Genomic DNA, 27,915 nt, shown 5'->3' on the forward strand with positions numbered 1-27,915 from the left:
TCATGGAGGTTCAATGAGTGTCTGCAGTTAGGTCAGTAAGCATTTGAACAATGTAATGTTACCTCAAACAGTTAATGTGATTTTAAGTGCAAACCTTTAGCTTTACTTAAAGGGTTTTAGCAAAACATGGCCTTTTGGTGTTGTGCTGGTCTGTGCATTCCTTCCTTTTAACCAGATGGTTATGTTGATTTGACTCCTTAGGTTTGAGTAACAGGGAAACTAGGCTCACCTGGCCTTGTCAGTCTATTGTCTTCTACTTTTGACCCTCTAAAAGAGAGTGAGTGTATAAAAATGGTTTTGCCAAACAGTTATTGCTGTAACAGATATTTTATGCATATTGTCATGAAACTTTGGTAATATACTTACCCCTCCAACCAGCAGGTGGCAGTAATGGATAATTATATAGTTGTGCCTGGCAGCTCAGTGAAGGTTTCATTACATTTCATTAAAAAAAAGTAACTAAAAGGAGGACTGTGACAGAGGGCAAAAAACAAGTTTACATTTGAGATTTCTTGCTGAACTTTGCTTTTGTCTCATGTTCAGTCCAGATGTCTTTATATAATTTGGAAAAAAAAAAATCATTCAGGAAAAAACTGTCTAAAGTTACAATGCTGATATTGCATTTGGGACAATCCATAGCAGCTTCACAAGAAAGAACATTATGTCACTGATGTTTCCTTTGGCATGTGTGTGATTCACTTAAACATTTCCTTTAGAATACTTCCCAGTCTGAACAGGCTCCTAAGAAGAAAAGAGCTCCATAGCAACAACCATGCACGACATTAATTAAAACACAAAGACCAAGCAGTTCATTCCAATGAGCTTTATTCCATCTAAATACAACAACGTGCTGGTTCTTCCATTAAAACATCTTTTTTCCAACTTTCCTTTCCAAATTTCATTTTCTTTTCATTAACCATCAGACAACGTCTCAACCTTCCAAAACACTTTCTAAACACTAAGAACTGTTACATGTTCACTGCAGTTCCACAAACATCTCTACTACAACTACTATTATGGGGTAATGAATGTAAGTGATTAAATGTGGTTTGATTATAATCAAGACTTAAAGTGAGGAAACGTCTCGTTTCAATTACTCTGTGCACAGGATGGCAACTCCACGCTCGTAGAAGCTGTGAGGATCTTCCTTGGTGGCGATGTCGAAGTCGACGGTGAAGATTAGGTCAGACCGGGTGAAGTTCAGGTACACGGGTAGAGTGACCTGCAGCGAAAGGAAAACACAAAAGGTGAGAAGGACAACTCCATAGCTATATTTCAAAATCTAGCTTTTTAGATCCCAATGGGGCTGGGGTTTTTTTTTGGGGGGGGGGGTTACCATGTGTCTCTTCTCAGCATTACTCTGCTTGATCCAGCGGAGCTGAGTGAGAGGCAGCTCAGTGGAGATGGAGGTGGACAGAGACAGCTTGTTGTTGGCACAAGTAGCTCCCTGAAGCTTCAGACCTGAGGGTGCAGCAAGCAAGATTGGAATGAGAAAAAGAAATTCATGTCTTAACAACTCACTACATTAGACCACAAATACAGTTAGTAGCATGTTTTAGAGTCCTGCGAACACCTTTTTAGGTTAGATTTCAGTCCAGATTAAACAAACAAACAAAAAAAACATGTTAAATTCATATGGATATGATTTAATTACAACGCTGTCTGTTCAGTCTAAAGGCCGCATTGTTATCTGATTTGTGCAGTGCTTTTGCCGCCAACTAGATCAGATGATATGTGTTAAGTCTAACCTTTGATGCCGAAGCTGCAGGCATCCAGTGAGGCGCCCTGAGCAGTGGTGACGTTAACCTCGAGACACAGCTCTTCTAGGGACCAGCTGTTTGCCTGTGCCACATACTGGCGGGTGGCGGTAATGTAAGCCTCTGGCACAAACAGGCTGCCCAAGCACACATGGATGTTCTGGAAATGATGAGAGGAAGAGACAAGGGAGTAGAAATAAAAAGAAAATGAAAACACATTTTGTTTTCATTTTTAACCAAACTATTTAAGAACCAAAGCTTGTTTGAATGTGTGCACAAACAGTACCTTCAGTTCCTTTGCACCCCCGCTGGCAGCTGCCTGGGAGATCTGCTGCAGCTGTTTGATACGTTCACTGAAGTCTGACACCCACTGGATTACAGTCATGGAGACGGGGACTGTGTACCGACACCAGCTGCGAGGGAGGATTCCTGAACAGACAGGTGTATACCACAGGTATATAAAGTATTCAAACAAATAAACAAATTCATTAAAGTACATCAAATAGTCTGAGTGAAGAACCTTTGACAAGGTCACTGATGAGTGTTCGCAGGTAGTTGGTCTGCTTCTTCTTGCCCTCGCACACTTGTACCACGTCGGACAGATCCTGACGGACCTCCTGAAGCATCTTACCTCCCATTTTCACTTCACGCTCAAAGAACCTGAACAGGGGGTCCTGGTATTTGGACAAAGATAATATTAATGCCAAAACAAAACCATAAATTAGAAGCCAGACAGATGTGCTTTGGTGAAACTGAAAAAGAAAAATTGTTCATTTACTGAAAATCAAACTTTTTAAAGTCCGTTATACCCGATTACCTCACATTTCAGGCACAAAGATTGAAAATCACCCGACGGTGAAACAATTCCTTGGTTATAAATGAAAGAAGGATATTGTCAGCACAAGCCTGCTTGCCAGTCCTCTATTCTCTGTCATTACCTTGATGTTCTCCACTGTGCGTTTGAGAGGATTAACCGTTTGCGGCATGAGCTGCAGCCAGTTGCAGGCGGTGGTGTGGAGGGTCCTCATCCAGGCTGGCTGGGTGTCAGATGTGGATGAAGTGCGCTCCTTCTTCTCAGTCTCGTAGGCAAGGTCATCCTCATCCTCCAACATCTGCATTTTCAGCATCTTACCCATCATGTCAGTGCCTGCGCAGCCCGGCAGAGGGAGTGATTGGGCAAGGAGGGAGGTGGAAGACAAGGCCATGGCGGAATGTAGGAAGGGGAGAAGAAATTAATCACAGAAAAGAAACAAACACCTTACCTCAAGGATGGGTTAAAGGGTTTGTTTTATCAAAAATAAAAAAAATAAAAATAGGACTACACTGGGTCAGACAAAATACACAAGGCTTCAGGCAATAATTCCAACACATGTAACCTTAAACGAAATTGCCAAGTGGATAACGATCCACATTTCTGAATGACTGGATCTGTAAAAGAAATCAGCACAACCCCAAAAAAATAAATAAATAATAAAAGGGGCGGGTTTTAAGGGAGAAAGTTTGTGGTGGAGTGGGGATGAAGGAAGGGGAGACTGGACCATGTGCTCAAGGGATGGATGCTTTGGCAGCCATGACTGTGGAGGTCAGAGAGGGGGAGTGAAAGGATGGGAAGCAGGCATGGTAGGATGTTTGAAGTCCTAATCTGCAGGTGGGACAAGATAACATCTAAGCAAAGCAACATGATGGCTGTGAAATACAGCTGCTGAAGGGTGAGGAGACCCACACCCATCCTTTGGGAAGAAAACCTTTAAAGTAAAATGGCTATGACTACAGCTACGCTGCACATTATAGCTATGCTACAGAAGGCTGCTTCTAAAAACTAACTGATAAAGAGGGGAGAGAACTGATGGAAGGATGAGAGATGAGGAAAAGGAATGTTTTTAACATGTTTTTTGACACCCGGCACACAGTGTTCTGTCCAAAGTAGATGCAAAAAACAACTAAATCTAAGATTTCGACCTCTCACTGCACAGCGACAGCCTGCCAAAGTACGAGTTATGACACTAGAATAGAGAGAGAGTTGGTTAATGAGCTACCCAGTGAGAATATTCAATCTCAACTTGTTAAGTATAAATGGAACACAGATGAAAAACAAGCTGTCGTTCAGTAACAGCAACAGCAGCATACCCTGAGTGGTAAGCAGGACCTTCTCTGCATTGCTCGGTAATCCGAGCCAAGATGGCGTCTGAGTGTCAGGAAGCATCTCCACCCAGTGCATGAACTCCTCACGTCTGTAACAAATCAAAATGATCAGACGCTTAACAGAGAATGTTTATCAGAGAACAACAAAAGCTAAAACTTATCAGATACTGACCGAATGCCATCAGGCATCTTGATGTCCTTGTGTCCGTCAACTTTGAGAGCCAGTTTGAACTCGCTGTCAAAGCTTCCCTTGGTGAAGATGCGGTCCAGGAAGGTGTTGAGCAGCCGCTGGTCAAACTCGTTGTCGATCCGACCTCCATAGATTGACTGGGCCATCAAGGTTTTCAGAGCTGCCCAGGGGATCTTGTCTGGAGCGATGTTCTGACGACCCTGTGTGTGCATGAGTGTAACGATTGGAGTGGAGCAAGGTCATATTATTTAAAACTGACCATTATCTAATAGATTTAGGCAACAGCTACAAGGAGGAAAGGATTAGTCATACAAAAACTAGAAAACATTTAAAGTGTTAATTCTCCAACCTTAGCAGTGTCATCCAGCCAGGTGTCAACCGTGTCACAAGCAGAACGGAGGTCAGACTCTCCAAACTCGTATTTCTTGGACCAGCCCAGTGGTGCGTAACGCAGGCGCTCCTGGATGACCGCATGGAACCAAGCAAGCAGGAAGTAGAGACGCGCACGTTCGTTGGGGGCCTGCGTGGATATGGGACAACATGATTTACATGGAGAATGTTTGGACAGCACTGATCGTTTATTCTTCACATTTGTGTGTGTCCATTATGTTACCTTGCACATGCGAGCCACTGGGATGCTGCTGAAAGTTCTCAGCATGTTAGCCTTGACGCCGGGAGGAGGCTCAAACACAAAGATACGGCCAGCACGAAGCAGATTCACTGGCACCTGGTGGTAAAACACAGCGGCATGAAAAACAGGAAGTAGTGAAAACTGACAATGAATTAATCCAAGTCTAAATGACAAATCTAATGAATGATGTGATATACCTTGGGGTTGATCTCCATTGTGAGGAACAGCCTGAAGCTGGCATGAGGCTGCATAGAGTGAAGTTTTTTCTCCAGCTGCATCAGCCACCCAGGGGCCAGATGGACGTTCTCCAGCATCACCCACCTGCAGGACAAGGAACAGTCAGGATATCAGTACAAGAACACAAACTGTACAGTCTCACAAACACAAAGAAACCACATTAGTCACCTGCCAGACTTGACAGCAGTATTGATGTCTCTGTCAGCCTTATTGAAACCTTCAGCAGAACCTGTGGAAAACATCAGTAAGCAGTTATTTACAATATCCTCAAAATTTCTCATTAAGCACTTGATCTACATTACTGGTAAACCAAAAGTTACGTTTATTTCCTTCTTACCGATAGAAATTGAGGTGATTTGTTTGTTCTGCTCAGCAGCCAGATCTCTGACAAGCCCACTGGCATCATAACCTGGCACAGAACACATCAGCACTGGAGTGCTGGGCTTCACCTACAGACACAAAAAAATAAGAATTATCAGCAAGAGTGACAATGGGAAGGTCATTGATCTGAAATAAATAAGTGATCATTACCTCACTGTCGATGATATTAGCTAGATCAAGAGGCTGCTCAATGATGCTCATGAATGTGTCTCCCAGCACCTTTGATACAAAAATGTGTGACATGGCCAGGAGACGGTCGGGACGGAAGGCCTGAATCAGCAGGAGCTGGTGCAGAGCTTGGCCAATGGTAGCTGAACATATAATGGACAGTTCAGGCAGATATAATTTATACAAATATATACACTGTAGTGTGTTTGTTTTGTTTTTTGCTTGGCCTTAATGTTTGTACACAATGTATATACTCACTGGACTGCTTCTCCTCTGACCACAGGTATGGAACAGCCAGCTCTGGAGTGTTGCTCTCAATCCACATGAAGAATTGCTGAAGTAACAAGCAAAACAAATGATTACTAATAGAGTTTCGAAGAGTCAAACTACAAACTACCCATCGGCCTACCATTACTCACCTCGTCAGCCTCGACTTTTTCAACCAAGTCTTTGAAAGCTGGCAGGCGGCTGAGTCGAACCATGGCCTCACTCTGCTCAGCGGTCAGACCTTTCACCTTGGGAAGTGGTGTGCCTGTCAGTACGATCTCCTTACCACGTAAGAAGTGCTGGAACTCTGGATCATATGGCAGCTCACTGGAAAAAAGGAGAAAATAAATAAGTAACGGTGCTTCATGCAGTATGCCATGACTGCTTGTGCTCCATTAGTGTAACTCAGGTGTTCTCTTACCTGGTCATGCCCTTTATGCTGATCTTAGCCAGCAGCATGGCAAATGTAATGTGGTCCTGGTGCAGCATACCTCTGGCAACCCTGTTGAACGCCACCTAATGCCACACAAATCACATATAAAGCTCATGACTGTTACATTCACCCCCCCAAAACAACCCTTATTCATAGGAGTTATGTTATAAACCTGGAAAAGATCCTTGGTGATGACAGCAAGCCTCTGTGAATGATCACTAATGTTCTTGAGGTTGGCGTTCTCATACAGCACTGTGTGATACGTGTCCAAGAAGAAGTGAAGAGAGTACTGGTAGAGGAAGTGCATCTGAAGGGAGAACATTTGCTCAGTTTATTTCTGAGTTCCTATCTCTGTGTGCATTGATGTTACAGCAATTTTGAGAAAAGAAGACAATACTACCAACAGTACTAGTTTAAAGAGCAAATGAGATGTGCCCAGACCTGGTTCAGAGCCTCCATAGTAAAGTAGATGCTGCTGCAGGCAGAGGACAGAGACAGGTACTGCTGTGACACGGCCTCCACCTCAGCCATGATGATATCAGTCTCCTCCACCTTCCTAGTCACCTCAGCTGCCTCCTTCTTCAGATTCTCCAGTGTGGTGATGATGGTGTCATCATCAAGGATGCGACCCTTAACCTCATTGAGGGCCTGCAGCAGAGATTTCTCCAGCTGACGAAGACGCAGCTGGAACTCGCCTGAAAGACAGTCATAATATAAGAGTTGAATCATTAAAATTTCACCAATCTCTTTTCCCACCACCTGTGTCTTATCATTTTATCACAGAATCTCAATGTTTCTGTCTCACCCTGCAGTTTAAGGAGGTCTGAGCGTTTCTCATCCACGTCAGGTCTCTCAGCCTTTAGGACCTCGTTGAGACACTGGCTCTGAAGGCTGCTGCGTGTCACAGTGAAGTTGACAAAGGTAACACGAGAGCACAAGTCTGGTGGGAACTCAACCTGCAGACACAAGAGACCATAACAATGCAGATAAACACTTTTGTATAACTGTTTTGTTTTGTACTTTTTAAACAAAGCAAATAACAATGTTAGTTGATCAATACTGATACAATAAACAGTGCCCTTACCGTTGGGTCTCGGGTAGAGAGGAAGATGACAAACGAAGGTGACAGATCAATGTCCTGGTCTCCAAGGGTGATGAGAACACGCCCTCCAGTCCTGCGGACCTCTCTGTTCAGCACTGGGTTTAGGATGGGGTCGTAGCTTTCTACGTCCTTTGGAAATAAATATTTCAAATTTAATCTCCCTTGAGATTAAAATCTATTTTCCAAGTTGTTTTTTATTACCCCCCCCCCAAACACTCTAAACAAACTAGTCCTTTGATTATGGCAGCTTTAAGAAAATTATCAAGCAGCAAGCACACAAGGAAAACACTGGCAGTTGGAGAAGGTAGCTCTTACCTGAACCAGCAGTGGGTTTCCAAAACGCAGAGCACTCTCCAAGTTCTTCCTAAAGGCATCATCCAGGAAGCTGGTTCTTGTGATCTTGCGGTCTTTGTACTCATTCATGATGAACTCTGTGGCTTGGCCTGATGGATCGATTATTAGTGGGTACCTAATAAGAGATAAAGAAAGATCAAAGATGTTTAGAAGTAAGTTCAACTGAACACACAGCCTAAAGGAGATAGGTGAGGTTTGCGGACCTGTTGAACCGTTTGAGCATGATGGCATTTTCAGTACAGAGGTCATCAGCTGGGAGAGAGTTTGCTTGCCAGCGGAGCCTCTCATCTGCATTGGACAGGTACTCAGTTCTAGCAATATCTGTGCGGAACTGCAGGAGAAAATCAAGTCAGTGAGCACCTTGAAATTTGATCTATTGACAGCACTCTTGCTGGTGACTATGGTTTATATTAGTAATCACAATGAGGCTGACATTTGGAGACGTGTTGATCAAAAATGACTGGACATGTGGACTGGAGTAGGAAATACCTGAATGTTGGCCTGCTGCAGGTGATGAGACCATGTAGTGAACAGGTTCTGCCTCATCTGTTGTTCAAAGTAGCCGGCATACGTGATGAATGCTGCAGAAAGCAGACAGTCTCCTGCGATGGTGGACATCTGGTTCTTGAACGTCTCACTGGTCTTCTCCCAGCGGTCTCTCTCTGCTGACAGACTCTTCAGCAGGGCTGTGCTGCGGTTCACCTGGGAGTAAAGAACATAAGAAATGAGATTTTTTTTTCCTCCAAGAAACTTCTGTTTAGTCCTGAACAGATGATCTGAACAGAACCAGGCATGTTTTATGGACAATTACCTTTGCCTCGACTGCTGCCAGATCAGCCTTGATGGCCTGGGCCTCAGAGATAAGGACAGCGTATTCCTCCTTGTACCGAGCAATGCTGGCCTCCAAGTCTCTGATCATCTGCTCCACCTCTTCTGCCTTCGTCTTATTGTCCGTGGCATCATCCTCAAGCTTCTGCAGCTCATTACGCAGAGGCTCCACTCGCTTCAGCATGTCAGCATAATTAAGCTAGAGGAGTGGTAGAAGTGTACATTAGACGAAAACCCTCATTACCCAGTTATAGTCCTTATTTTCATATTGTTCAGGCTTCTCTACCTGAGCAATCGCCCATTTCACCATGGGTCCACAGGCCAATGATGCCCTATTCACTTGGTCATAGTTGTAGCTTGGGTTGGAGAGATAGTTCTTCTTCATCTTCTCACGGATGGAGTCGCTGGAAATAGTTGAAATAGTCCAAGGAGTTACAATACAGCAGCACTCTGTGCAGTCAATAATCATTGAGAAAATCAAACTTGTGGAACAGTGTGGAGGATTATTTTGAATTGGGTTTGGAGGTGGGGATGGGAACAATTTCTACCAATTTCTGGCTGCAAGAAATCACAAGCACAGTAGTTTTTACCATCAGCTTATTCTTAGATTTAAAACCAGCCGATTACACTTTGTTCCAGTAGATTAACACTGATTGCTAATCACAGGTGCCACTTGTACTGATTAAATGGCATTTGTGCTTCCATTAGAAAACAAAAACAAAACACACTGACACATATACCTCATTTCCTCAGAGGAAAAGTTGACTATGCTGCTGATGAAATTATCCCTGATAATAACTTGTCTGATTTTTTTCCAGTCATTTGTCTCCTCGCCCAGCATAAGGCAGATAGACTCCAGGGCCAGTTTGACTGCAGCTGGGGGGTTGGTCATAGCCCGTACTTCTACTAGGTGCTGCCGCTTAATAGAACTCACGGCTAGTTAAGTGAAAGGAGGAATGTGTTTGCAAGATACAAATAGTAGTGTTTGGGGGGGGGGGGAAGAATTTGGAAAGAGGTTCAGGGGGGCAAAGACAGAAAAACATGAAGGAGGGGGAGAGAGGGAGACAGAAGGGGAAATTTTTAGTAAACAATTATAAACAAAGATTCTCTCATGTCACCTGATCTCTTCAGCAGAGAAGTTAACAATGGTGGGGATGAAGTTCTCCCTCATGATGATGGAACGGATCTGCTTCCAGTCCGTTGTGCTCTCTCCCAGGAGCAAACAAATAGACTCCAGAGCAAGCTTCACCGCTGCGGGTGGATTGGCCATGGAACGCACCTCCACCAGGTGCTGCTTCTTAATGGACTTAACAGCTATCAACATCAGGTGAGCAAGGATGAGGTTTTATGATGAGGGAAGGGGGCATGATGATGGGAGGATGTAAGCAGAAGATGTTAACAAAGTCTACATAACAATTCAAGTGCTGTTGTACTGGTTTTGCTGGTTTTATGACATCAAATGACTGAAAGAATAATCTTAAATTAAATTTTTTTTTTAAAGACACTGATGAATAAATGAACAAGAATCACTGTACCATTCTGAGCCTCAATAACAGCTGGCTCCACTTGGTCCAAATCCTGTTTGACGCTCAGCTGTTTGTCCTTAATCACCTCCTGCTGCTTGTACACAGCTTCCTGAATCTCCTGGCTCATCACCTTGAATCACAATGACAGAGTAAATAAATTAAAATCTTAAACACTTAAACACGTAATTGCAGGCCTAAGCAACAATGTCTAAAGTCTTTAAAAACTAGTCATTTCAAAGTTCAGCCTTCCTACCTTTTTCTTCTCAGCCTCCTGCTGGTCTTTCACCATCTTCTTCAGCTTGTCATTGGCAGCAGCATTCTTTGCCTCCAACTCCTGGCTCTTAATTCTCAGGTCACGACGAAGTTCCTCCACCTGTGAAAGGAGACAAACACAAGCACTTCTAACAAGCTGACAAAATTTTCATTAGAGAAACTAATCTGATGGCTTTTTAAGATTTCATGAAACGAAAAGGCTACTTCACCTGATCCACAGTCTCCTTGATCTTGCGGAGACCAACGTTGAGGTGCATCTGCTGCTCCTCCAACTCGCTGCGTTTCTCATTGAACAGGTTGGCATACTGATTGATGAAGTCAAGGTAGTGACGAGGAGTAATGGCCATTGTGTGACCGCCACGCTTGGCCAGACGGTTGTTTGCCTGAAAGAAGTTAAAAGTATTATTTATGTACGTCTCAGTAAATTTTACAATCATTTGTATCCAAGAACGTTTGCAAATTTGCAACTGCTGTTGAAATAACAATAAAGTAGCTCATTTGCTGGAAACAGCTCTACCTGATGAAGTGTCTGATGTACAAACACACAGCCATTGACGATAGCTTCTCGGTGAGATGGTGGCTGGGGCAGTTTGTCGTAGACGATGGGCATGTAGTCTGGCACTTTGTAGTTGGGCTTCTCCAGATCCATCTTGCTGGTGAACTCCTTACCCACCTGATATAGGGCCTCTGTGGACCAGTCTCCAAACCAGTTCAACACACACCTGACGCAGAGGAATGTTTTCAGTAAACACGGAAACTCAGTGCAGTTTTCTTTTTCCTCACATTTATTACAATCATCCACTCTAAGTGTCTGTACCTGTTGAACAGGGCAGGAGATGTGGCAGCTCTGTCCTTCAGGCCCTCTGATGAGGGGTTCATGGTGAAAACCACGTGAAGGTTTCTGATAACCTGGCTGGTGAACCACTTGTACAGCTCCTCATGTGTGTCAAGCATCAGACCCTCTTTCTGGGCTCCTTCCTTACACTGAGTCATCAAGGTGGCATACTCATCTCCCTCAAACAGCCCAGGAACCTATTAAAAAAAAAAAGAAGAAAAAAAAGAAGGGTAACATTAACACAATAAAAGCCAGAAAACAATGGACATACATTAACCTCAGAAAACTAGGGGCGGTGTTGTCTTTACACTCAAATGAATAAAGCACCACAAATAAGAAACTAGCTGTAAGTTACCTCTCCATTGGCCAGAAGTGTGTTCATTCTCTCAAGGAAACCAGAATCCAGCACATTGGACTCATCCATGATGAAGGCGATCTTCTCGTTCTTACAACCTGAGCGACGCAGCACAGTACGCAGGTCTTCATCAAAGTCCTCCCCAGTGTATTTCCTGTGTACCTGAAAACACAAAAACACGCTCAACAATCCATGCAAAAGGCAGGGAAATGTTCTATGACTACAAATCACTTGTATCTACCTTAATCTGGTAGACGCTCAATCCGTTCATCCAGGCTACAAAGCGGGACAGCGTGGTCTTTCCTGCTCCACTCACACCAATTAACAGTAGATGTCCCTGAGGCTGACGGAAGATTCTAACAAAGGATAAAGATTTTAAAAATGTAATCCAAAATTAATATTTATTTTTGTCATTTATAATTAAAGTAACACTGAGATGACAACGCTCAGAAGCCTTTACTCACCGGTCAATTCTGAGGACGTGGTCCAGAACCTCATTAAAGAGCACCAGAGGAACATCCAGCTCCTCCTCATAGAAGACCTTCAGACGGGCCTTCACGTAGTCTCTCAGTTCCTCCTGTTCCACTGGGATGTAATCCTACATACACAAAAACACAAACTCAGTAAAATTCTTACTAGAGCCATTAATGATGAAGTCAATTCTTACAACTCTTTAGTAACTTAACAGCAGCAGGATCAGAGTTTGGCCATCATATTTGAGTACATATGGCCACATATGTACCTTGGAGAGCCAGTTACTGTAGAGGATAGGCCTGTTGAGAGCCTTCTCCTTATCAATGTTGGGGAAGTGTTTGAGAGCGACCGTGTCAATGTTTTCATCTGTCCACCTTCTCTCTTCATCACCTACAAGCCTGAATGACACAATCAGATATGATCACATTTTAAACGTTACTATCAAAAATGTTACACTTTATAGCTGATGCAGAGCAAGCACAACTAGCCTCACATCAGTGAGCACCCACCTATCCTGGAAGAGACGAAGGGCTTCGTGGGCCCAGATGCGGATGAGCCCTTCTACAGGAAGAGTCTCAAGTGGCCGCAGGGCCTCGAAGATACCCCTCACCCAGCGGGTCATCTCTCTGGGAGAGTAGATGTAGTGGGGTTGTGTGTCCTGGGTGAAGCGCTCCTGAAGTGGAAAAAAGAATAATATTCAATATTTTTATTTATATGGAAAAAAAAGTCTCCAATAAAACATGCATATTAAGAGAAATGTAATCATCTTTACCTGAGACATGGTGTAGAACTCAACCATAGCGGCTGTAAGAGGTTCAGCGTAGGTTCGCAGAGAGGGGATAAGGCGCAGCATGGCACGGTTAAAGGTTCCATAAATCTGGGTAAGGGAGGCTGGGCCTGGATAGTCCACATACACCACAGGGACGTGACGCAGGAACCTAGAAAGATTATGTGGTAATATGACCACTGTTAGAGCCTGCCTTTTGCATTAAACATTAATTATACTACAGTTCTAATCAGATGTTCAGTCTGAGAGCTGTACCTGTGTGTGAGAGGCTTTCTGCCAGGGTCAGTGGGAGGATTACAGGCTCCAACAAATTGAATCCTCTCCAGTTTGACCCAAGTCTGGTCTGAGGTGCGGTAGAAGCCTCCGTGTTCCACCATCTGCACAGACATAGGATCCCAATTTGATGCAGCAATGACTTAAATGAAGTGCTTAGACATACTTAAAAGTACAAAGGGCTTAACACAGAATCATTTTGTCATACCTGTCTGATGAAAGAGATAACTCTCTGTGTGCCGTACTTGTCCATGTCTGGCAGATTGATCTCGTCGCAGAACAACACCAGCCACTTCCCCAGCTGGACAGGGGCGAGGACCACACCATTTGGAGTCCGCCGGTACTCGCAGTAGTGGTCAAACGTCTTCAGCAGCAGTTCTGGTGTGGTGGCACTGGAGAAGTTCAAACCAACAACCTGGTAGAAAGCAGCAGTAGACATTTTAGCTATTAGATGGGAACAGCTTAGTTACAACAATAATGCCAATATCTGATTAGAACTGATTGTGAATATTTCAAAGATCAGGCAATTAACGTGAAAATGATTTCATAGCCCAGTACCTCCATATCAGGCAAAGCCCTGAGGGCACTGAACAGGGTCATGGTCTTTCCAGAGCCAGGTGGTCCACACAGCACCAGTGGTTTGTGCTCGGCCAGCCATGTGTAAAGCAAAGCTTCATGGCGAACAGTGTCCAGGGTAGGAACAACAACATCTGGGGATGCCACCTTGTGGGTTTCCACTTCAATCTGGGGCACTTTGCCCTGCCAGGATTGCCACTCCCCTGAGATGCACACCTAAACACAAATAAAAACATAATAATTAATCTCTAAAAAAGTGGATATAGGGAATTAATAGCAGCAGCAACTCTTTGACAAAGAAAGGATGTACCTCATAATCAATGATGGGAACATTGGGTGCAGTGGGAAGTGGCACAGTGGTGATGCGACGGATATACTCCCCAAGCTCTGCCCTCATCTTCAACCTTCCATCACCAGAGAAGGACCAGAGCACAGCGTAGATCAAATACCTCTGCAAAGAAATTCCATGAAAACAATTAGTTTTAGGAAAGCACAGTAATCATGTTGATGCAACACCTCAGCATTTATACTTCTTTCATTACAGAGCAAGAAAAAGGAGAACATTACCTGCATGTACTTCTCCAGCTGATCAATGGGCATGGGGAAGTCGGGGTGGTTGTTGTTGTACAGAGCCACATTACGGCAGGCCTGGTGCAACATTGAGAACAATGAGCCCAAACATCGCATGCGGGTGAAATCCATGATGTGTTCCATCTTCGAGGCATGCTCCAAGGCCTTGATCACGAGGCCGGTGGAGGTAAAGTACGGCTGAAGGACCGATGCAGCATCTCGCTGGATCTAGTTTAAAGCAGAAAGTGGGGACAGCATTAGTGTGTTTTTTATTTGTTTGTTTTTAAATACAGCATGTGTTCTTCTCTAGATTTACCTGCAGCATTGGTGACGCAGCCTCGTCCTCATCCTCTGTGCCTTTCCTCTTCCGCTGAGCTTCATCCTCTCCCTCGTCCAATGGGATGCTGCGAATGCGAGCCAGGAAGTTGTTGAAGATCATGTCAGTGCTGAGAACATCCTCACTGAACCAGACCATACCACACCGGGACACAGTGGCTAGGGTGGCATACTTCAGATCCTGCACTTCAAACATCACACGCACCTGGACAGAAAAAGAATAATTTGGGTTGAATACTTAATGAAGTCTCCAGGACAGACTTCATTAAGAAAAGAGAAAAATAAATTTGTGTATAAACTGCCATGCTCTTACATTTGGTGGCAAGCTGAGACGTTCTCCATTGGGCAGGGTGAGCAGCTTGTTGTCATCCAGAACAGAGTTCAGATTTTCAACCCACTCTGGGTCAACGTCGCCATCAAAGATGATCCACTGACGCTTCTGTAGTTCACCTCGGACATTGTCAATGATCCTGAAATTGAAAGAAATCGTTCATTTAAAGATTAAAAAGAAATTAATTACAACAATTAGACTAGCTTGGAAGATGTGTAATTACTCAATTATTACAGAACTCACTTCCTGAGGATGTGTGTGAACAAGCCATCAGTCCATTCACGAGTGTTGGGGTCCAGGGTTCCGTACAGGTGGTCTTTGCTGATGGCCTTGGGATCGATAATGTGGGCCACGCCCTCCACACCCTCCAACCTTTCCAGGGCCTTGAGCAGCACCCTCCATGCCATGGTCTTCCCACTTCCTGAAGGTCCCACCATCATCAAACCGTGGTTGATCTGTGTGATCTGGTACAGCTGGAGCACCTGGAAAAGGTTGAACGACAAGTTAAATGTCAGTATATATGAATCTTATAACAGGAAAATGTTTAAAGCCCATTGAACTAAAGTATATCAGTTCCACTCAGCTTCATACCTTCTCTACCCACATGCTGCCTACATCGTCCCCATCTCCATAAGTGAGGTACATCTCTCCGCAGACCTTCTTCAGCTCCTCCCTCAGAGCAGTCATCTCTCCCCTATGGTACTGAACTCCAGGGAAGACGTCCGACAGCAGGCTGAACAGCAGAGGGATGTCTTCTGCCACCAGCTTGGGAACCATGGTCTCACACACACTCTGGATCAGGATCTAAAAAAAAAAAAAAAAAAAAAAAAATGACAGACAGACTGAATAAAACAACTCATTTTCTAAAATAAGTTTGTTATACTTGCAAAAACTCTGCCCTGAATAAACATGACCTCCATGTCCAAGAGTCTACTTTACATACCTCCTGTTCTGGAAGGTTCTCTGCAATCTCATTCTCATCAACATCCTCTCCACGCTCAAGCTTCTCTCTCTTGATTTTCTGGATTCGCTCACGCTTGACATTGCCAGCACTGATCAGCACGCTCTTGAGTGCTCGGAGACCGAAGTCGTAATGGCTCTGGGAGGAGAGCTGCTCGTCGCACAGTCTTTAAAGAAGCAAAAGATTAAGTTGTCATACCTCTGACTTAAAGTCCTGTCAAAGTTACTAACTAAAACAATACATACTTGAAGAAGGGCACAATCTTTTTGGCAAGGGTCTCAGCTGTTCGGAAACCTTGAGAGTAGAGCATGACCTGTGCAATGAGCTGGCGGTCAGGCTTGGTCATGGCCAAGCTACGGAAGAGCTTCTTCAGATTGTCAGGCAGGTTGGAACGGCCAGCATAGCCAGGGTTCATGGTGATGAAGATGGCCATGTCTGGGCTCACCTTGACCTGCTTGTTCAGGAGCTCTGTAGTGACAGGTACGCCTAGGAAAGTGACCAAAAGGAAAAAGAAGGAAAAAAGACTTACTTATAATACACTCCCCTGGAAAAACCTAATCACTGGTGATGAATATAGTGGCATATTCTGGTGATATTTTTCCTCAGCAGCATGAAGTGTTGAAGAATATTTGCTTTGCTGCGTTTTATTCTCACAAATGTCTAAGTCTGGATATTTCTCATTAAAAGGAGAGCCATCTTTCACAAATACTATGCATACTTCTGTCTCTGTTGGGGTTGCTGTGCTCCCTCAAGGCGACCTGGATGTACTGGACCTGCTGGGAGACGGCCGACAGCATTCTCTCTTCCAGACGGTTGAACTCATCGAAGCAGCCCCAGGCTCCTACCTGGCACAGACCCACGAAGATACGGCCCATTGCCTGAAGGAGAAAACGAAAAATGGTCACTGAATTAATAAGCAATAACAGAGCACAGTGTTTAATCTCTGATGGTATGCTGGTGTCCTGTTATAAAATTGCTAAAATGATAAATTTACCTGGAAGTCAAAAGTCTCATCACAGTTGAAGACCAGGACAAAGCGTCCAAGCTGGTGACCAAGGGCTTTCACTGATTCAGTCTTCCCAGTGCCAGCAGGACCTAGATAAAGGACAAATTCAGTCAAGGTTGGGGGGTTGTTTCCCTCTTTGCCATGTTGTAAAACAAAAAGTTAAATAGTAGTTCCATACCAAATGGAGATCCACCAAGGCGAGCCTCCAGGGCCTGGGTCATGGTGAGATAGCAACGGTCAGTCAGTGGGGTCTGAACAAGCTTGTCCTGGACACCCAGGTACTCAAAGCCATAGTTGAACTTGGCATTAGCCATCTGAATGGACAGCTGCTGCAGGACATCTGTCTGCTTGGGATCAAAGTAGAAGCGCATCTGGCTGAGCCACTCAAAGGACTTGGGGTTGTCGATCTTGTTCTTGATCAGAGTCCTGGTTACATCACGCTGGTGCACCAGCTCTGTGATCTAAGAATGGAGAGCGAAATGGATTTTAGACAATTTTTATCCAACAACAATTTTTCACAAATATCAAAAAAAAAAAAAAAGTCCAAACTCACCAGGTGCTCCAGTTTCCTCCTGCGGATTGGAGGCTGCTCCATCAGCACAGTGTCAGCCAACACGTTGAGTGTGGCTTCCACATTCGACAGAACTCCCTGCAGTGGCGTCATGTCCCCACCACCAGAGATGGTGGTCAAGGCAGACTCGATGTTCTCAGACCAGGCAATCTGGGCGGACAGGACCACCAGCTGGGCCTGTGAAACGAGAATAAAGATAAGGCGACATTAACACAGTTCCAGATTTCAAGAGTGTATCGAAATTAAAACAGTATGGAATTAATTATTTAAATCCCAACCTGGTAGCGATCAATCCAGTTGATGTATTGGCTCAGGTCAATGGCTGTGCCCTTGTTAAAAGTAGTGACCTCTGTGACAGACTCTGCCAGCAGTTTGGCCAAGGTCACCCTCATCTCCTTCTCCACCAGTGTCAGCCACTCATTTATCTTCGGGTGCTCTGTGATGGAGACTGGTGTCTTGTAGATAATCTCTTCACCCTCACGTGATGAGATTCCCAGCACCTCAGTGTTGTCCTCATTGAGGAGGATGCTGGAGACACCAGCAAACATCTTTTTGAAGTGCTTCTGGAGTTTGGCCACGTTCTTGCTGTTGCCAATTATCTCAAGCAGGTCCTCGTCTCCCACAAAGTAGAACCTGCCAACAAGAAAGTAATTGATCAAATCATTGTATTAATAAATGCATTCAAAATATCCGATACACTCTTTCACTTTTAAAATACATTTGAAGACATGTTACACATTCCTCCTTCTGTTTGCTCAGCTTTAGTATGCCCTTCATACCTGGGGAATGAGGATCTTTCTCTCTCCAGGTATTCGCCAAGGGCTTTCTGGATTTTTCCAAGAAGATCAGCCAGTCGCTCCAGGGACCTCTGCACTCCCTGTATGTTCAGGACATCCATCACCAGAGGAGACTTTGTCACCTTCTTCATCAGTGCCAAGAACTCAGTGCTGATACTGGAAAAAGACAGAGACAGATTACACAAGAAGTTAGTAGAAAATATTTTTATGGAAGGAAATGGGGACTAAACATGAGTGCGCCAAATAAATCAGGTTATGATTCTTAAAGTTTACTTATATTTTTTTTACTTATATTTTTTTAATATTTTTAAAATGCTGACACGATTTGGCAGCATTTAGAAAGACTTACCTCTGGAATCTCTGAGTTTCTACAGGCAGAAGATGTTTGATGTCAGCACTGCCTGTAAAGATACCTTCCAGATAGACCCAGCGACGCTGCACATCAATCCAGACATCAAACAGAGCCATGATTCGATTCAGCTTGTCTTCCCAGCTCAGGGCATCTTCTTCAAACACCTGGGAGAAAACGGAAAGAAAAACACGGTACTGATGTATGCCATCCTGACTGGCTGAAATATAAAGGAAAAAAAAAAAAAAAAAAGCTCAACTGCCACCTTAATAAACTAAACGTATAGTTCTGTTTACCTTGTAGTAAGGAGACAACTTCATGGCGGACACACTGTTGATATGTTCTTTGACCTTGTTGAAGAGGTCATCCCAACCTCTAATCAGACGGCACTTGTTCTGGTAGTTCACCAGGTCGAGCTCGTAGGAGTTCCACACTTCACGGATCTGAAAACCAAAAGAAGCATAAGTACAATTATAGCATAACAAACCACAGAGCTATTTCTAATGATGTAGGCTATAACTGCCCATCTCTTGCAAATCTTCTTTACCTGTTTCAGGAACTCCTCCAAAGCCATTTCTCCCTGGGCTACCAGAAGAACATCCTTCACCACCATCTCATTCTTCTGCAAATCCACATCCCAAATCTGTCCAAGAGTCAGCTCTGACGGGACCCAGTTCACATGCAAGCGCTTCATCAGCTGCTTCCAGTGGCGGTCCTTCAGAGCCTCTGATTTAAGCTCAATCACCAACATGTTGACCTGGAGTGAAAAGGAAACCACAGGAAATGTAAAATGTAAATTTGTCGTGTAAGTTAGAACTTTTGATTAGTTTGAGTGAAACTAGTTTACTGACCTTCAAGTAACCTTTAAGCATCCTCTGTACGTACTCGTATGAAGCATACTGCCTCAGCCTTGCTTGGAAGTTCTTCAGCTGGTTCAGAAGTGCATCAAGACTCTGACGGAGCTACATGTACAAATAAATCAACTAATGTTATATTCTGTGAAGAATTTAAGGATCATACAGAACGGCACAGGGATTTAATCTAAATGTTTGCTCTGCTTTTGGTACCTTGCGTGGTTGTACAGAAACCCATGGCTGCTCTTTCATTTGGTCAATCTGCTCCCAGATCTTCGACAGTTCAGACCACACCTCTTTCAGGTCATGCAGCTCCTCCAGCGCCACCTACAGGTCACCACAAAGACAGAAATGGTTCAAAATGTTCAGTTAATGGTTTAATTTTTAGTTTATGGATAATGAAATGCAGCCAGAAAACATAATGAATGAATTTTACATTTATCATTTTGTAATTTAACCATTTATGTAAATGTGCGCTGGCATTACCTGCACTCTCTCCTCACTGCCACTGAGCAGACCAGTATCAGTAAGCTCCAGGGCCTCTTTGGCACGGGCACACTTCTCCCTTTCAACCTTCAGACGACCAAAGTTGCCTTCATAGATGGTCAGAGACTGAAGGGCCTCTTCAGGACGCAGGTTACCCTAAGGGAACAGATCAGACATTTAAAAAAAAAAAAATGTAAGTCAAATTTATCTGCCATTTCTAAGGCATCATGAAGTTATGCATCTAAAAATATTAACTACATCTAGCATTAAATGTGCTATAAATAGAAAACTAAATTTATTAAGATAAATATTTCTTACAGCAACTGGTTTGGTCTTCTCCCAGTCATTAAGCAAGTCAGTGGTGCGGTTTTCCACAGCTTTGTCCTCTTGGACAATCTTCATCTGCAGGTTGGCCACCTGCTGCTGGATAGCGGTGTCCTTGCGCTTCATTATGTCACTGAACGCACCCCATTCGCCTTCAATGTTGTCAATGTAGAGCCAAGAAGGAGGGAACTGAAATCTCTGCTTCTCCAGCAAACGCTGTCCGTTACGGAATAACTACGGGTAAAAAGGAGGGAGATTGTGATTAGAAAATGATTTTAATTTAACCGATTTTAAAAACAAAAAACATAGTTTGGAGTACTTACATCCACATTTTTCTCAAACTGTTTGATCTTTCGCTTCAGAGTCTGGACATATGTTATGAAGTTGACAGCATCTGAAGTACTAGCCGTGTCCACAGAATGTTGTTCGAGATCTTGACGGGACTGATGAGGAACAGCAAAGCATGAGTCATCTGTCCTGAATAACTATTACCCTGTGTGAAAGTGATCCATCCAACTATGTTGGTAAAACCATACGTTACCTTGGAGATCTGAGCGTGGAAGTCCTGCATGTTCTGTCCCAGCATCTGACCAAACTTGCTGAGAACCTCCTTGTGCCAGGAGTCATACTTCAAGTTCACCTTAGACTGGACCTGTTATCAGATAGAAATATGAAAATTTAATGTATAGCCAACACATGGGGGTTCTGGATTGTCAAAAATACAACTGCACGAAACAAATAAGGGAAATTTTAATGTGGAAATGTATTTCTCCTCCTCCTACTTAAACACAACACTGCGAACCATCAGTCATTACTACCTTGCCATAGTCGATGACCACTGGTCCAAACTCTTTTCGAGTCTCAGCATTGTCAAAGGTTCCCCTAGCTTTGCGGATCTGGACCAGCAGGGCTTGCCACTTTGTGAGGTCTTCACCAAGACGGTTGTAAATGTTTTCAGCTTGCATGTCCCACAAGCACTGGTACTGCAGCCAAACCTGAACAGCAGTAACAAAAATAAAGCATATAAACAGTGAAATAACCACAAATGTATATCCTGTATGTCCGAAGAGTCATAAAAGCTAAAGACAAACAATAAAAAAAATAAATAATCAATAGCTATCAATTTGTAAGGTAATGTTTTATTTTAAAATAGGTGCCCCTTACCTTAACATACTGCTCCACCTCATTGACGATGTCTTCCACAGCATTGTAGGCCTCCTCTAAGGCCGCAGGTCCATCAGGCATCCTTGTGAGGGCATTACGGTAGAACTTTTCCTCCTCTGAAAGCTCGTAGTGAACACCCACCTAACAAGGAGGGACAGAGTGGCTTAAATAAAAACAGTACAAAGTACAATAGGCCAAACCATCAAATATCATTCCTGCCTGAGTAAAATAAAGACATTTTGTCTAAAAAGTGGTTTTACACTACATGATTACCTACACCAGATATTCACCAGTGCAAACAACAACTGTTTTAAGATGGCTACCTGGTATCTCTGACTCTGGATCCTGGGCAGAGAAAGTATAACCATCTTCCAAGCAAACATCTCCTGGTAGAGCTTGTAGCGACAGTCTTCAATTGGTGGGTTCAAGTAGATCACCTGGTTAGTGATCCTCAGCTCATGGACCACATTCTAAGAATAAAGAAATAATAATAAAACAGCAAGCTGTGCTTAGATGTTCATGGTTTTCCAAGATGTTAAAAGAAGTGTATCAACATTTGAAAAGCGTGACAAAGCAACACAGTACCACTTCACAACTCTCACCTTGATTTTGGGCTCCCCTCCTGGTTTGTGGCTGACTTGTGGAGCCTCTGTGTCCATGTCCACATCAGCTTTGTCTTCTACCTGGCCACGGAGGACCTGAGTCCAAGCCTTAAGACCAGCCTGAAGACGCACTCCCAGGATACGCTCAATCTAAAAGAACATCCATTTTAATAACATAGCAACAAGCACCCTATAAAACAAAACAAAGGTTCAACTATACACCAAAACATTCCAAGTATTTCTATTACTTTATATTCGTTACAGAACAATATGTAACTTTCAGTACAGACCTCAATGTCAAGCTTGTTGACCCAGATGGGCAAATTGGAATAAGAATGGAGGTTAAGGTCATCCACAGCTTTCTGCACACGGTTCAGGATGTCGGAGAAGGTCTTGTGGTCAAACATGCAGGTCTCCAGAGAACGAACCTCCAAGTCAATCTTCTCTTCAATCAGTAAGAGGTCGTCCACCTGAAAAACAATAAGACAAAATTGTTTGATACAACTTGTCATTTAAAAGTTAAATGACAGTTTGGAGTCTGTGTTCGTGCATATCTGTAACATCTATTTCACACAGACCTTCTCCTGGAAGTTGAAGACCGTCTCAGCTAGTCTCTGAACATAGGGATCCAGCTTGTAAGACTCCCAGACGAGAGTAATGCCCTCAGTTATGAGAACCTGAACCTCTTTCTTAAGTCCAGCAACCAGCAGGGAGATGGAGGACCGCTCCTCTACTTTCTCACAAGTACGCTCGTAGGTGCGAACGCTCTCGATCAATGAGATGGCAAATGGGTACAGCTGATTAGCTTGGTGGGCCTTGTTGACAATGGCCAAAGGAACACGGAAACTCAGCCACTTGAGGTTGCGGACCTCTTTGGAGAGGGTGATGATCTCAGGAAGAAAGTTGACTTTAAGCTTAAGCATGTTTCCTCCCCTTCCACGGGCCCGGGTACTTTCAATGGTGAAGATCCGACCAGACACACCAAGGTTACGCTGCTGAACCTGATTTAGAAAAGAAAGGGATAACAAATATTTTGAATTTGCAATTAGCCCAAAACAAAGGAAGCAATATGTAAGAATTACAATCTAATATTCTTCCAAATGTCTGAATCGGTGTTGAATAAAATACCTTCCGGGCCCAGTCATCAAATATCTCTTGAGTGTTGAGTTTAGCCCGGAAACTATCTCCATCCTGCTTCAGCTTCAGCCCTTCCACATGGTTCTCCCAGCCTTTTCCCAGAACATCTTCAACCCTCTTCATGTACGCAGTCAGCTGACGGTCTATCTGCTTGGCCCAGATGATGGAGCCAGACACCGGAGGCAGGTCCCGGACATGACTCATCTTACAGGCCTGGCTCTGAGGATACTGCACTTTGAACTTGTCGTGCAGCGATTCGATGTCATCTTTCACACGCTGGATGAGCTGTGTCTGATACTCCCGGATGGCACCACGGATGTGGGGGCGCACGAAGAGAGCATTGAAGCGGGAGAAGATGCGGAACATCTCATTGGCATTCTTGGCAGTACCCAGCTGATCACGCAGGCGGGCCGTGATACGGGTCTCCACGCGGTCAATGCGCTCATCATAACGTTTCATGGCGGCTTCCCAGGCCTCCGTGCCCTCCTTGGACACATCCAGGCCATCAACCTCTTTCACATTCTCATATGCCAGGTTGACCTCCTCAATAGCATTGGCATCAGCAGCATCAAAGAGAACTCCAGCCACCTTCATATCTTGAGGTTCAACTGTCTCTCCAGGGGCATGCTGAGGCACTGCAGATACCTTAAAAAAAAACAAAAAAACAACAACAACAGAAGAATAACATTAAATCTCTTAGTCAAGATGTGATTTAAAAAAAAAAAAAAAAAAAAAAAAAACACTATTTAAAGGTTTACCTGAGGCCTCAGCACACGGACGATGACAGCCCTCAGCTGCTCATGCTGCCTTCTGAAACGCCTCATGTGGTCCAGTCGGGACTGAAGTTTCCTATGAGCAGGGCTCAGACGCCACACCATCTTCAGGTTCTCCTCTCTCTTCCTCTTCACGATGTCCCTAAGAAGCACCTGCAGTTTCTCATACTCATCCTCCCAAGTCTGGAACACCTCGAAGCAAGCCACCATCACCTGCACAGAGAAGCGTAAGGGCATTCAGGAAAATGTATAATACTGTGAGTGGCCAAGGTGTGTGTGTTTGTGTGTAATTGTGGGTGTTATTTTATGCTGGAGACAAAAAAAAAAAAAACCACACCAACCTTTTCAAATTCCTCATAGGCTACATGCATGAGCTTCCTGGTACCCAACACCTTGAGCAGCTGGGAGCTCAGGTCCCTGGAGATGGCCTCTACTAGGCGTAGTGCTCTCTGGATGGGATACTTTGTGTTCCTGATCTTTTTCAGGTGAGTAAATATGGCCATTAGAGCCTGGCGGATCTTATCAAGCTCTGAGGCAGAAAGCAGGTCATTAAGAGGGAAGTCTTTCATCAGAGGATTGTAGTCATTGACGGTTTCCACTGCCTGTTTCAAACCTGCAGGAAGAAGTAGAGGAGAAGTGAACATTTACTCGCGCTTTTCTAAATGCAAACATGTGTTGAGCCAGCCAAGTAAAAACAGCAAAGTTATAACTTACCAGTGTCTGTATCAAAACTGACAGTAGCATGGAAACGTTTCCCGTGTTTCAGGATGTCCAGAGTGAGAAGAACCTCTGGGCTCTCTCTCTTCTCTTGGATCCTGTTAAGGGCTCTCTCCAGATTCAGCCAGAAACTAATTTCCTGCAAGGCTGTGCCCGAGGCCGGGTCACGATCGAGCTTAGTCACCTAGAAGGGCGCGAGCAATGATGATAGTGTGACCAGGAGATATTTTATTTTGTATTCTTATGATCACAGTTATAATTAGAAGTATCAATCATTAATCATTTACCATTGTGGAATCTGATGACAGTATAATCTTTGTTTTATATCTATGGTAATCTGAGTAAAGATTAATGTATGCATATTATCATCATTGTAATCAAGTCTCAAATGGTATCCACAGCATTGTATTCACCGTCCATAACTGGAGGGTCCAGCAGGACCTTGTTCTAATTCATTTGCAGGCCTACATCAGAACATGCACATAGAGAGTTATGTAAACACGCACGTTCACCCTTATTTACACAGGGAGGTCATGTCAGGACATTCTCTAGTTGGACACACAGGCTCACAGAACTGCACAACATGACATGTCACACACTTGTTTTTCTTTAAAGTATCATCTGATGTTTGTATAAGGAGAACTTTGGACTATGGGGAGACTGTTATCATTTCCAGTAAGGTCTAACTGTGTGATGTCATCATGGGTTATATAAGGATGGGGAACGGTCCACTCTTTGGAGATTGTTGCTGTACGTCAGTCTTCCCATACTTCTGGTTCAGAAGTGTGTAATAAAGATCACTATTCTGACATCTACTGAGACCATGCAGTCGTTTGTCTTCTCCTCAAAACTCGAATCATGACAATAGCAACCATAAATCAAGGGTTTTTTATTAGAGAGGTTTTTTTTTTTTTTCCCAAAGACTGGTTTTGCTTTGTTATATACTTCCATCATGGACTTTTAAATTGGGACAAATATATAGAAATTCCTCTTACCTTTTGGATCTCCCTGATCCAGCGGTTAACTCCAGATTGCAGCTGGTTCAGGAAAGTAGGATCTTCCACCTTGTCGCCAAAGTCAGTGACTTTGGGCTTCTCCCCACGCTCATAGCACTGCTTGGCGATATTTGTGATGATGGGGTGGATGAGCAGGCTGATTTCAGGAATCTCAATATTTTGCTGCAGGTGGAGAAGGCCCATCTCCAGCTCAGCAATCTTCTTCTCGACAGAGGGGGCCATTTTATCCCCATCTCTAGAAAGTTGTAACAGATAACAATGTTACAATGTTTTTTCTTTCCATTACATTTCCATCCATTACAATTCAATGCAAGTTCAGGATTTAGTTTATTTAAGGAAGGCTTTGCAAAGTAACATTACCTGTCGGCTTTCCCAGACTCACGAATGTAGGACTTGAAGAAAGGTGCGACAGCATTGCTGATGAAAGAGTGAAGCGTCTCGTAGGGAGAATCCTCGCTCAAAGTCAGCACTCGCACCTGGGTTGATATCGGTTTGTCTGCATCAATGACGCCCGTCCTCTTGATCAAAGCCAAGCTACAGAGTAAAGAAAAGGTGAATATATTCATCCAGAATAGCCAGAATTTAAATAACTGAAGGATCATATGCAGTATTACTTTTTCCAGTGCATTATTTACCTGTTGGACTTGATCCCATAGTGGATGTCAATGTTAACATTATAAGTGATGCACTCTTTCTCCTCCTCACTTTCATCTCCGACCTCCTCTGTGAGGAAACAAATACATATATTAATTAACTAAACAGATGACCCATCATTGAATGTGTGCATCAGGTTCTTCATACTAGGTGTAAAACAAGGTCAAAGTAGCACATTAATACCTTGTCTATGTCAATATGAGGACACCAAAGTGCAAATAGTCTTGCTTTATTACATTTCCATTTGCCTCATGTACAATAAGGTAGGGCATGTGACTGCTTTTATTTTTAAATTATTTCAAACTATTTAAAGACATGCATGATTGACTCCTTAAGGCCAGTGAAGTTGCAATGCAGCTAAAAAAGAATTAAACTATTTGGACTCTAGATAGATGTGCACAATGAGAAATGCTGCAGCAGATGATGGTGCAGCTATTCATGTCCACACCCTACCTTACAAGTGATGAGTGGGCTGCATTGCAGTATCAGTATTATTAATGCAAAACCGCGAATAGGCCGGGGAAGTGACTCTTTGGGCTAGGAATCCAAAACCTCCAGGCTAAGACTGGTCATGTGTGGTATCAAAGGATCAAGATTCAGCACAGATATAGTAGGAAAGCAGCTCAGAAGCTGAGGATTAATTTGCCTGGGGAAACTGAAGATAATGTGTTTATTGACACAAGCTGGTTCACATGATAAAATGACTTACAGCTATGACAAAGGAGCCATTCTCTTTGAATTCCTATAATTATGCTTCATGTTTTTATTATGACTGTGTATCTGTCTCGTTATTTGTGCACCAGGCCTCAACGTGATATGCATATATAATAGCTTTATATAAATGCAGAAGGAACACAAAAATAACGGAGTTACGTCAACATACAGCTCCATTTTTTTATTGTTGTGATTGATTGTTTTATCGTCCCCACCCAGTGCGGCGCAGTTATCTTAGTAAGTAGATGGACAGCTTTAGCGACATCTGTTAATATCGTTGTAAAAGCAGCAGTTAACGATGAGTTTCCAAACTATTTGGCAGGTGGTTAACAAGAAAAGCTAATTTGCAAAGACGCCGACTTTATTCTAAAGTAACTGGGTGAACAAACAGTGTTGCTATTAAAATCATATTTGTGAGCTAGTCGAGTTCTCTGACGTACCTTTCAGAGCGCTTCTCTCGACCAGGATGGTGTGAATCTGGGGATCGGCCAGGAATTTTCTCATCTGCTCCACGGAGCTTTTCTCTTCTAGGGCGGTTTCCAGCGAGGCCGGGGCCTCTCCGCCATCTTCCAAAAGCAGCGGCACCAGCTTCCGAATGTGCTTCTGCAGCACCGAGGTATCAGCCACCGTCTGAACGGCCGACACCTCCATAGTGCCTGAGTTTTCCTCCGTCCCCCCGCCGTCGGACATCCTTCTAAGAGCGTCAACGACGACTAGGTGTTGTGTGAAAGTGAACAAAGAAAAAAGGATGACGGTAACAAGCTGACTGCAGCTTCTACCAGCGGGTCATAGGTTGACTGACTGCCGCTGTCAAAACGTCGCAACCGACGCAATCTGTTTTATGTGCGCAAAGGATTATGGTATTTGTCGTTCCTTAAATGGGGAGTTCACCGAGCTGTGGTCGTCAAAGACTACAATACCCATAATGCAGTTGAATTAATCAGTTTTTTTTCTGTCCTTTTGT

General features: G+C 43.7%; 1 protein-coding gene across 2 annotated transcripts; it reads right to left on the bottom strand.

Moving 5' to 3' along the window:
- Positions 1 to 808: 808 nt before the first annotated feature.
- dync1h1 (dynein, cytoplasmic 1, heavy chain 1) lies at positions 809 to 27,800 on the bottom strand. 2 transcript variants are annotated; one of them, XM_026152804.2, is made up of 78 exons: positions 27,392 to 27,800; positions 26,219 to 26,306; positions 25,944 to 26,117; positions 25,563 to 25,818; positions 24,565 to 24,751; positions 24,192 to 24,463; positions 23,836 to 24,063; positions 23,069 to 23,722; positions 22,519 to 22,941; positions 22,231 to 22,410; positions 21,941 to 22,090; positions 21,662 to 21,808; positions 21,339 to 21,479; positions 20,993 to 21,169; positions 20,716 to 20,826; positions 20,498 to 20,617; positions 20,169 to 20,408; positions 19,851 to 20,006; positions 19,578 to 19,691; positions 19,362 to 19,472; positions 19,058 to 19,267; positions 18,807 to 18,953; positions 18,511 to 18,677; positions 18,144 to 18,317; positions 17,643 to 17,997; positions 17,347 to 17,541; positions 16,972 to 17,254; positions 16,782 to 16,882; positions 16,506 to 16,665; positions 16,033 to 16,273; positions 15,770 to 15,953; positions 15,418 to 15,630; positions 15,070 to 15,308; positions 14,809 to 14,965; positions 14,476 to 14,700; positions 14,157 to 14,387; positions 13,900 to 14,040; positions 13,572 to 13,805; positions 13,222 to 13,428; positions 12,996 to 13,117; positions 12,726 to 12,891; positions 12,463 to 12,626; positions 12,222 to 12,351; positions 11,944 to 12,077; positions 11,721 to 11,835; positions 11,480 to 11,641; positions 11,107 to 11,321; positions 10,807 to 11,011; positions 10,499 to 10,672; positions 10,270 to 10,389; positions 10,026 to 10,146; positions 9,231 to 9,426; positions 8,777 to 8,894; positions 8,474 to 8,689; positions 8,152 to 8,364; positions 7,866 to 7,993; positions 7,624 to 7,777; positions 7,291 to 7,437; positions 7,012 to 7,162; positions 6,648 to 6,901; positions 6,379 to 6,513; positions 6,195 to 6,289; positions 5,926 to 6,100; positions 5,765 to 5,840; positions 5,489 to 5,649; positions 5,295 to 5,406; positions 5,126 to 5,186; positions 4,918 to 5,041; positions 4,703 to 4,816; positions 4,439 to 4,609; positions 4,072 to 4,289; positions 3,885 to 3,988; positions 2,696 to 2,904; positions 2,278 to 2,431; positions 2,044 to 2,186; positions 1,749 to 1,917; positions 1,337 to 1,461; positions 809 to 1,222 (listed from the first exon to the last, which is right to left on the bottom strand). In XM_026152804.2, the coding sequence occupies exons 1-78, from the start codon at positions 27,639 to 27,641 to the stop codon at positions 1,094 to 1,096; spliced, it is 13,923 nt and encodes a 4,640-aa protein (XP_026008589.1). In that variant the 5' UTR covers positions 27,642 to 27,800; the 3' UTR covers positions 809 to 1,093. The 2 variants fall into 2 exon arrangements, with proteins under 2 accessions (XP_026008589.1, XP_026008588.1); XM_026152803.2 differs by lacking the exon at positions 9,231 to 9,426 and adding an exon at positions 9,609 to 9,804.
- Positions 27,801 to 27,915: the final 115 nt, after the last annotated feature.

The sequence above is a fragment of the Astatotilapia calliptera genome, chromosome 19, assembly GCF_964374335.1.
Source record: "Astatotilapia calliptera chromosome 19, fAstCal68.1, whole genome shotgun sequence".
Lineage (NCBI taxonomy): Eukaryota > Metazoa > Chordata > Actinopteri > Cichliformes > Cichlidae > Astatotilapia > Astatotilapia calliptera.